This window comes from Aethina tumida, chromosome 7, assembly GCF_024364675.1.
Source record: "Aethina tumida isolate Nest 87 chromosome 7, icAetTumi1.1, whole genome shotgun sequence".
Taxonomy (NCBI): domain Eukaryota; kingdom Metazoa; phylum Arthropoda; class Insecta; order Coleoptera; family Nitidulidae; genus Aethina; species Aethina tumida.
This window is the reverse complement of record NC_065441.1, coordinates 12,815,421-12,826,469: the sequence shown is the minus strand read 5'-3', so window position 1 is coordinate 12,826,469 and position 11,049 is coordinate 12,815,421. Positions and strand designations below refer to the sequence as shown.

Genomic DNA, 11,049 nt, shown 5'->3' with positions numbered 1-11,049 from the left:
AAAGGAGATTTATAGAATTGATATTTCATGTAATAGTAGTTGCGTGCTTATAGGGGTATTAAGTTTTATCTCATAAATTTTATGTTTAATGCTAATTTAATACACTAATAAGATTATTATTGTACTTTATCTTTAAAAAATTGAAATAAACTGATAAAAGACACATACTAATAATCAAATCAATTAGTCAAATAAACAAACATTCAATTGAATTATATGTACTAGGTTTATTTAAAAATGAGTATAAATACAACAAAATATAATAAAATTACTTTATTTATAAAATCCTAACTATCTTTTTCATTAATAAATGATGGCAAAGGTTGCAGTTCCACCTGAAAACGAAAATTTTAGACTATATCACATAAAAATCAATAATCTTACAGTAGAAGTCTTCAAACTAACACCCTCAGGCAAATTTCTTTGTATGTACTCTAAAAGTGTGTCTGCAGTGGAGCCTGTCAGTTTTTCAAATTGTATAAAAGAAAAATATGTCCTAAACTCATATTGAACCATTGCCTTTTTGTAGATATGGACTGATCTTAATACAGTCAATCGATCATGGTGTGGTTTTCTAGCACTCCAACTAGAAATAAATTGTTTAAGAAACAAATAACTAAAGCTGTCCTTCAACTTACGAAGTAGATTTTACATTCAAATGATTGCCAGCAGTGACAGCAAACTTGCAATAACTTTTTAAAACAGCAGGATCATTTCCTCTTAACTCCAACTCAATGAGTTTGTATAATTTGTCTGGTTCTGCTTGTTCTTGAGTTGCTACTTGCGTCGAGAATAGTTTGGAGATGTTTCCTAAGTTGTTTGAGTAATTGAATCGTGTCACAGCGGGATTGATCGCTGCTTTCAGATGTTGCCAAGGGGATCTTGATATTAATTGTAACGCATTCTAAAAACAATATATTTTTTATTCACAAACTGAAGTTATATCAAAATTGTTTTACCATCGTTCTAATTTGACTTTGACAATTGTGTAATTTGTAGGTTAAACGGATCTAACCTAACAAAAATTTGCCAAAAAAGTATCAAATGTAGAGGGACGAATGCAAAAGAAAATCTTCAAAATTTTTAAAATTGCGTTATTGAAATTTCAACACGAATAAGAGTATAACAAACTGTTTAATATTAAAAATCGAATAGCAATTAAAATATAAAATTGTATCGATATGAAAATCCTTGACATTGATGTCAAGTTGGTCACATTGAAAATTGTAAATATTGGCAACAGTTTGATTATTTTGGTAAAAGTCGATTAATGACAGGGGAAAAAGATTGCATTGTATTTATTTGTCGGATCTGGAGTTGTATGTAAATAAAAACGATCACCAATGTCAAAATGTTTGGGTATTCGTTCTCGTGGTATCTTTTTGCACTCACATTATGGGAGTTAATCATAAAAACCCATTTAACATCCCATGACAGCAGTCACGGTGAGTATTTCACGATTTTTTCGGCCCATTTTCACACATTCGCACCGTTAACAATCCAATATTGCCTTGCAGGGTTCATCAACAAAAATGCCAAATATTTGGAGGATGATTTCAAAAGCATTCATGAGGTGAGAGCGATATGAATTATGCAAACCACAATCTGTTTTGTATGGTCCCTTTTTAGGAATTATCCTCGGGACTTCGAGCCTCACAGCTGAATGATTTTAATTTTAATCTTAAATTAGAACCTTCCATCCTCGATTTCAAACAAAGGTAACAGTGAATCTTATCAGTATTTGCTCTTTAAATTATTCATATTTTTTTGTTCTAGACAATTGGGAATTGCTCACTTAGAAAAGGTTACATTGTTTAATACAGACAAGAATAAGACCATTGATATGACATCTATATCTGGTAGCACAGCATATTTCCATAGTTCTTTCTTTGAAACAAAGGTATGTGATATTTAAAATATAATTATCAGCCTGTGGTTTACATATCCTTCCTAATGATAGTAGTAAATTAGTTGTTTATGTGTTTTTGTAGTTTATTTGGTTCATTTAGAACTGTAAAACATTGTGTAATGATCAGAGTATTAAAAGATAAGTTTTAGATATAAAATCAATAAATTTATGTTGATAAAATTGTATATGATGAATATTGCCAATACACTATAATCAGTGTTATTTTAGTATTGTGATTAGTACTTATTTAATTAAATGTATGTTAAATATAACAATTTAATTTGTTTTATTAATTTTTGCGTATAATTAATGAATTTGCTCTGTTTGTGTCAGTTATCACTTTATTTAAATATTTAATGTGTAAAATTATTTTTACTTTATTTTTCTACTTGTTTCCATGGATAAAAGTCTATTAATAGTAGAATAAACTAAATCTTAATGTTAGTTGTGTTTTGCTGTTTTGCATAAATTTACGACTTATAAATATTAAAAAGTTATACAAGTTAGCACAAATATTTGTTTTCATAATCATATGATTATATACATTGTAAAACTTCCAATTTATTATAATTAGATGGTAAAATTTATTATTCTAATAGTTTTTATTGACAAAATTTTGCATTTTAGTAGAACTAAAATTAAAAGAAAAAAAATCTTATAATGTAATCAAAACCGTAAAATTTAAATAGATTTAAATGACAAACTGTGCAAATATATTCTATTTTTTAAGTAGTATTATGAATTTTGTTATTAAAAAGTTTTTAATCAAAACATTAACTTGTCATGTATAAGAATCATTATTTGTCATATAAGTGATAAAGTGGGTTATTAATACTTTATTTTATGGTCTGACAAATTAAGAGAATTAAATAAACGTTTAATTTATTTGTATTTATTTTAAGTTTTTAATAAATTTATTAAAAATTATAATACATATGGACTGTTCTTATTTAATAGAAAATTCCTCCGAACGGTAACACGACATTTAATGTTGTGTTCTTGGGTCGGGAAGAAGGTCTAGTCGAGGGAAACCTGTTCATTCACTCCTCTGATGGTTATTTTAAATACAACGTAAGTCGATATTAACTACAAACAATTACTTCTTACCTATAATTTTATATTTCCAATAGGTCAGAGGAGCCACTACTTATAGTCGTTTTAGACTAAGGCCAATAGTTGGCGTCAAGTTGCCATTGAACTCAACATTTTCACCATTAATTTATTTATACAACCCACATCCCAAGCCTGTGCAGGTAACTTACTCATTCATGTTTTCATTAAATAATAATATTAATTGATTGCTAAAATTGCAGATAATGGAAGTGTATAGTAGCGGTGGTTCGTTCCATTTGGAACTGCCCACCGGCGATCAGGAAGGACCGAATGATCTCTGGGAAATCGCCCCCTATCAAACAAAGGCGATCATACGCGTACGCTTCAAAGCCAAAGTCGTTCAAAACCACACCGCTTACGTCAGGTAAGCACGCCAACCAAACTAACGTTGTAATCTTATTAAGTTCGTTTAGAATCAAGCTGAACACTCAGAACGAGCTGCTGGTCGTGCCGCTGGAGGTGGAGGTTACCCCCGACGGCGAACTGGTGCATCCGCAAGGCGGCGTCGACTTCGGCATCGGCGGCAACCTCGATCCGCCCAAGGAGGTAAAACTGTGCGTCTCCAATCCGCAAAAGCGATCAGTGCGGGTGCACAGTGTGAGCACCACGTCGAAGGCGATCGACGTGAGCTACGAACCCGTACGGATCATGCCCGATGCGGAGGACAGGGGTGCGTGCACCAATATCGCAACCCTGACGCTCAACTGTAAGTTTGGGTGTATTGTCGAAATTGTTGTCGAATTGGTTTTTGTTAATAGGGAAGACTGCGTTTGATAAAAACGATTTTTCGGGCAAGATTATGATCAAGTACCGGCAGGGCAGGAACGTGACAGTCATCCCGTATTATCTGACGGTGCTGGACGGTGGCATAACGTTCGATCCATTGCAAACGTCTTATTTCGTGGACGACAACGCGCCCGACATTACCGTTAGGAATTTCGTCGTACGCAACGATTTTTATACGCCCGTTGATATTGTCGGTTACGAGATGCGCGAGGACGCCAAACGGTACTTCAGAGTACGTAAATTTATTAAATAATTAATAAATTTTACGATAATCTTACGTTTTTAGATTGAAAGTTTCACACCGATGGTAATGAAACCTACCAACGAAAAAACCATCTTCCGCATCAAGCTTAGAACTAACGCCAATTTAAATGGTGTCAATTTAAATTCACAGATCATTCTAAAAACCAACGTTACCGATATTGTTATCCCGTTGTTGAGTTATAAAGGGAAACTAAAACTGGTTAGTTTAACTTGTATCACAAGGGATAATTGTATAATCATTTTATATTTTTAGTACCTGCCATACAGAGGTCCTGAAAACACTCTCGATATCGGTTTGGTCAGTTACAACACGCAGAAGAATGTCTACTTCTTATTGGCCAATCCGAACCCCGTCAGTTTGATACTTAAAAATATTAGATGTTCAGTACCAACAACAACGTTTGAGCTCATGGGTTGTAAAAAAGGAAATTATGATGAGGCTTTGTTGCAAGTCAAACACAAAAATCTCACAAATTGCGTAAGTGTTCACTTAATTCATTTTAGTATTAATTTATAATCAAAATTAGCTGAGTCTCAGCTAATGAAAATTGAAACTATATGCATACATATTGTGACCAAATTCAGTTCAAAACATCTTTTAAATTTGATAAAAATAATTATTTTCAAATTAAAAGTTATTTTACACATTGAAATTGTTTAGTCTCATTTTATACTTATTATTAATCTACAAGTATACTCATTGATAACAAACCAGTACATGTTTAGATATACTAAATTTAAAGCAACAATTGTTTGGATGTGGTTTTCACTTCTTGTGCAATTGTTTATTTTATTTAAATGTTTTTAATAATGTGTGAAAGAAACTCACAAATCTGTCTCTTCAATTAATTATTTCTTATTTCAAATTTATTTAAATTTATTGTTAATACTGTTTGTTTCATTCACTTATTCTCATTTTGAATGATTTGATTTTGTTGAAATTTTGTAAGTTCTCTGGTTAATATTTATATTATATTATTAAATTTGTAGATAAACATAAAGCCTCATCACTATGCAGTGGTGAAGTTATCAGTCCAAACGTCTGATTCGGAGGGTCAGATATGGGGCGACGTCTACGTAGAAACCCAGTACGAGCACATGTCCATCCCCGTACATTACAGAGTGGCTCCGGGCAAATTGGAGGTTGGACCCGACAGACTCGAGTTCGATCAATGCTTCCCTGTATGCCTTTATGAATTTCGGTTTTTACCATTGCTAAATTATTCTAATTTTAGGGTAAAATTTGTTCACATGCACTCAGGGTGCATTCGACGTTCCGCGAACCGATGATAATCGAGAACATTTTCACTCTGCCGCCGGACAAGAGAGTCTACAGCAAGCATACCGGACACATATTGGCCGGAACGACCAAAGTCATCGGCCACATGTACCTTAATCCCAACGTGTTGTGCCAGAATGACTGTTACACCGGTTTCGTCAACGACTCGTCATGTAAGTGAAAACACTATGTTTAGAAATTTATTAACCTGTTTTTTGTTTACGTTCTCATGTCGACATTTTTCACCTGTCCCTGATTGATGAACTTTATATCGAGGTCAACAATGAAATTTATTAATTTTAGGTTCTGTGCCATCTGTCTAAAACTAACATGCTTTTTTGTTAAATGAAATATTATGGTTAGGTAAGGTGAGTATACAGGTATAATTTTCTATAAAAGCTGTTTTTTTTCTTGCTTATATTCTGTCTAGATCTTTGTCTGTAAACTAAATTTCCAAATCATGAATAACAAGTCCACTTAATCCGTTTACCACACATAGGAACATTAGGAACGGAAAATGCATACATTTATTATTTAAAGTAAAATTTATTTTTTTATACAGGATAGCCCATGATCTGTAACTGTCTTGGGTATATTCTGAAAATGGTTAGTAGAGTGGTCTTACGCAGGGTGACATAACAATATTAATTAATATTTTATTAGGTCCAATAAATAAAACTCCTTTAAGGATATTTTTAAGATATTATGTGTGACCTAGAAATTTTCAAGATTTGTATGGTGGAATGTATTTAGCAACATAATTAGGGCATTTAGAGGATATTTTACAGAAAAAACAATTTAACTACCGTTGAATTTCTTCATAAGCATAGGTCATCTAAAAATGTTAATATTTAAGGAATTATATATAAAATTCGATAGTAAGGAAAATGTGGCATTTTCAGTTAAAAAAGTAAAATTTCATGTTAATTCTACTAACCTCTTTCAGTTTTTACCTGGAATGAAATTTTTGGGCCTCCCTTTATATAGAAGATGTACAACACTAATCTGGATGTTATAATATAAATACTGATGTAGTAAATTCGACATAATTATATTTTAATACATAATTAGAAAGACTACAACTTCGCTGCGTTGTACCTTATATGTAATGTACCCTATTGGACTTAATTGTCGGGACAGTTCTCTTTAAAACCGTGTCTCTCTATGACAATTATCTTTTACAGCTCAGTGGCTGCGCTCGCTGACCCTGGGCTCCGCCCACGACGTAGACACGTACCTGGTGAACCGGCTGTACAACCGTTACCTGAACGAGACGTCGAACGGGCTGCGCAGATGGCATAATCTGACCGTGCGCATCGACACGTCCGAGGTGCGCGGCCACATTTTCAAGACGCGCGTCAAAATGAGCTGGCCAAGTCTCGTGTTCAACCAACACGCCGAGAACCGATCGCAGTACGCGTTCCCGACCACGCAAATCGGTAACATCAGTTACAAGAACATCACGGTCAGGAATCCATCGGCTCACAATTTGGTCGTACAGTTGGTATTCGACAGGCACTACGGGAACGTGCAGGAGTTGTACAAGAAGTTACCGCAGAAATTTCTGCCGCCCAGATCCAAGGATTTTCAGCAATATGGGTTCTACTTTGTTGATCAGAGGTAGGTTTTACATATAGTTGTATCACAAATACATAATTGTAAATTCTAGGGAACACCAGGATCGATTCCGCGAACTCGTCGACTGGGAATTCTCGGAACACTCGGTGCCATTGCTGTTGGCACCGGGCGAAAACGTTACCGTCACCGTCGCCTTCCGGGCAGAAGAGACAAACCGCGTCTCGGCCCTGCTCGCCCTCCGCAACAATCTCACCGCCTTGGAACTGGTCACGTTGCAGGGCCACGGTGTGCATCCGCAGTTCAAGTTCGGCAATCGGAGGCCGGGCAGCGAGCAGCCGTTGTCGTTCGACGTGACGGAGCGCCACGTCAAAGAGTGCGAGAAGGGTCGGAACGCGCGTACCACGGACGCCTCCGGTTTGATGGTGAGGCGGTCGTTCACCGCCAAGAACGTCGGGGACGTGGCTATCTACGTGAACAGCTTTTATATTAACGACTACCCGTGCGAAGGGTACGGATTTAAGGTTTGTTTCGGTATAAATCGAAGAAATCTCGTGCTAATGCTCTGATCTGATTCATTTACAGGTGTTTAATTGCGCCCCGTTCGTGTTGCTACCGAACGGCACTAAAAAGATTGACATAGCCTTCAGTCCGGATCTTACGCTCACGAAGGTGACCCGCACTCTTATCCTGGGCACGAGTCTCAACTTCCCCGTCAACTACACCCTCTACACGAGTATACCGTCGCAGTACCTTAATGCATGCGCCGATTTTATAGCTCGTCCCCCATGGGAGGTCTACCTTAGCCTGCTCACCAACACGCTCATGATCCTTATGTTGGTTGTCGTCGTGTTCCTCGCCGTTCTAGACGCTGAACGCATCAAGAAGCAGGCATTTGGGGAACTGCTTGCTCAAAACAGTTCGTCGGTGCAGCCCGTGCTCGATTTGAGGATGATAGGGCAGCAGACGCGGGAGGAGATCAAGACGGTCAAGACTGACAGAAATGACAATGTGGAACAGAAAAACGGTGGAAAGGCCGAGAAAGAAGGATGTTCAAAGAAGAAAGAAGAAGACAAGTATCCGGCTATGGTGGCCGTTACTGGGAGGTCCAAAAAGAAATTAGGTAGGAGCCCATTTCCTTAATATTTTATACCGAGGAACTTTTTAACAATGTTTCCATATAGGTAAGAAGAACAGCAGTGACAGTGGTGCAGAAATGGTGCAGAACACCGCGGTCACTGTACCCGAAGTACAAAGAAAAACCAATGAGGCGGTTATTGCCCAAAAGCATCAGGTTAAGCACCAGCAGAAGGTGACGGAGGAACCGAAGAAAATGACGTCGCAAACGACGGTCAAAGGCACCATCAAAGCGTCGTCATCGAATTCAGTTCAACAATCTGCTGGTAACAAGAAACAGGCGTATACCAAAAATAAGTAAGTGCAGTAAATTGAAAATAATTTATTAAATTACATATAAAAAGCTACAATTATATTTCAACGAGTTACGTAGATAGACTATTACAATATCTGCATTTTACAAAATTTTTGAATGTGTCATTATCAGACAAACAATTGATGATATGCGTCATTTACTAATATCAATTATCTTATTGCTTTTTATTTATGATTTTTTTTAATTTTATTTTTTCAGTACTACTAGTGTACCTGCCGTTTACGAGGAAGAAACCTCGTCGACGACCACAGAAAGTAGCAGCAACAACGAGGATCCCGACAAGGAGAACGATCATCAGACGAACACCCAACGGAAAACCGGTGCAAGGCGCCATAATTCCAACAACAGTGGTAACGCTAAAACAAGTAACAACAAAATTGAGGAGGACAACGTTGCAAAAGTTCCCACGGATGAGACACAATCAACAGAAGAATTCATCAAACACGAACAGATATCGCACAATAAGGTTAATAAATAAGGCTATATGTTCGTAAAGTAACTTTAATTTTAATGATAACTACAAAGAAACTGGTCTTATTTTTATGTTTTATTTATAATTCGTACATTTTTGTTAGGTTGAAAGACAGAGATCGGCGCCAAAATCCCGATCCAAACCATTCAAAGAGACCCAACCGGAATTCACCGCCAGTAAATCCACCGACTCTATGCAGAAACCTTCCAACAACAACCGAGAAACGAAAAAGAGCGGAGATAAACGTTCCAAGGAACGAAACGGAAAAGAAAAAACCGCGTGTTTCAAGAAACAACAGCAATCCCAGCAACCGGCAACGCAACCAGTGATCTCAGATAAATCTGTACTCAAAAACAGTGTGGAACCACCCAAGAGTCCCGTGACCTCAGGTGTGACGCCGGCCAAATCTGTATGGGGCGAGAACTGCGCCACATTCAGCGATGTGGTCGCACGCACGGAGTCGCTCAGTACGAACAGACCCCTGTGCCAAAAGCCCACTACTAAACCGACAGTCTATGTGGAGCCGTACAAACAACAAGTACAGAATCCTCCGCAGCTGTCGCAACCTCAGCAGCCTCCACTACAACAGCATCCGCAACCGCAGCAGCAACCAAGTGATCTGGGGCCGGTCGGCTCGAGACGTCTGGACTTCTTCGCTGACACTTTTGCGGCACAGACGAATGGCGTTATGCACAGTCCGACGTCCAATAGTTTCTTTTCTACGACGCCAGACATGCGGCAACAACAACAGGGTTACCCGTTCGTGGAGGATTTCCTGCGGCCGGATAATTGGGAAGACTACAGACCGATGAACGCGACCCAGGAAGTCTTCGTCAACGAACCGATTCAACCACCAACTGAAGGTGGTAATTACAAGACAACTGAAAAGCATATTTTATAATATTATTTTTTCAGACCGTTGGAACCACGATTTGATGGGTACAAATCCATTCTGGAGCAACAACTTCAACTTGCTTCCGGATCTGTTTGAGTCCGTGGCCGCGGCATCGAATGTGTCGCAACCTCCGGCGCCTGCAACTGTGGCGGCGGTCCAGCAAGAACAACAACAACGACACCAGCACCAGCAACAGAACAACTATCTGTGGGGCTCGTCGTCGGTGTGGCAACCTTGGACTCCCGCTGCGCCTAGAACACCAACCCGTACTCCCCCTGGTTTCGACGACTTCGTACAGACAAGGAACTTGAACGAAGTACAAACATAAATGATAATATCACTAATAAATTACTAATAAATATCTTTCAGGTGCTTCAATGCCAGCAACAACAAAGTATGCCGCAGAGGGAATCGTACAGTCATTTCCCGATGTCGAACATATGGAATCCAGACACGCAGAATCCGTGGAACTACCAGGGACAATGAAATGGCCAATCTCTGAATACAAAACACATCTTATTTGTCTAGGGTTCATCAATAAACCTTCACGTACTTACAAAGTATAAATCCGTGATTTCATTTATTCATATTCTCTTTCTATTACAAAGAATGCAAGTTTAATATTCTAAAACCGGATTTAACTTATTTATGGAATAGAGCTACGGATAGTGGACGTTTAAAAAAACTCTCCGTATGAATTTTTCAATAATGCATTAACGTAAAGGTTTTTATAAGGCTGTTTGTGACTTAATAATACTCATGTTAGCCCATTCGTCTTTTATTTTTCTACATATTTTACAGCTAATCAAAAGATAATTACAATAAATGATAAATTTCAACAAATATATATATTTGGACAAAATACATGTTATGTTACTTTAATACAAAAAATCAAAAGAGATTTTATACGGTCGTTATTTTCTGGGCTTTTTACTGTAGGAACCCTAGCATAAAGTAATTTCTTTGTATGTTCTAATTCCCAATATTTAATGAATTCTTCGACTGAATGTGTCACCGACTCTCTTCTTACAAATTGTGGACCTCCAATAAATGTTTTACGAGCAAAATAATTTATTTGTTTTATTTCACCAAAAACCAGTGTGTTAATTTACTTATTGAAATTGTAACAAAAATTTCACTATCTTGGACTATTGAAGTAGACATTCCCCTTTTTCATTGTAAATAATCTAGAGATTTGTTTTATATAATTTGCCTTGCTAGACTCATATCACATGAAATGCTACTGAAATTATGTTTTGGTTAAATTAAACATTTAGTATAGACTTTAGATTATATTAAAAAT

At 37.1% G+C, this 11,049-nt stretch overlaps 2 protein-coding genes across 2 annotated transcripts; one reads left to right on the top strand and one right to left on the bottom strand.

Moving 5' to 3' along the window:
- Positions 1-258: 258 nt before the first annotated feature.
- Positions 259-1,170, bottom strand: LOC109597764 (28S ribosomal protein S10, mitochondrial). The gene is made up of 4 exons (XM_020013521.2): positions 960-1,170; positions 639-904; positions 385-586; positions 259-335 (listed from the first exon to the last, which is right to left on the bottom strand). The coding sequence occupies exons 1-4, from the start codon at positions 960-962 to the stop codon at positions 288-290; spliced, it is 519 nt and encodes a 172-aa protein (XP_019869080.1). The 5' UTR covers positions 963-1,170; the 3' UTR covers positions 259-287.
- Positions 1,171-1,262: 92 nt separating this feature from the next.
- On the top strand, positions 1,263-10,816 carry LOC109597778 (transmembrane protein 131 homolog). The gene is made up of 21 exons (XM_049969522.1): positions 1,263-1,445; positions 1,518-1,573; positions 1,630-1,718; positions 1,777-1,900; positions 2,867-2,980; positions 3,040-3,162; positions 3,223-3,386; positions 3,436-3,728; positions 3,781-4,040; positions 4,095-4,271; positions 4,326-4,550; positions 5,063-5,254; positions 5,308-5,524; positions 6,536-6,971; positions 7,021-7,450; positions 7,512-8,049; positions 8,111-8,360; positions 8,578-8,845; positions 8,955-9,714; positions 9,767-10,062; positions 10,116-10,816. Exons 1-21 carry the CDS (start codon positions 1,352-1,354, stop codon positions 10,230-10,232), a joined length of 5,223 nt encoding a protein of 1,740 aa, XP_049825479.1. The 5' UTR covers positions 1,263-1,351; the 3' UTR covers positions 10,233-10,816.
- Positions 10,817-11,049: the final 233 nt, after the last annotated feature.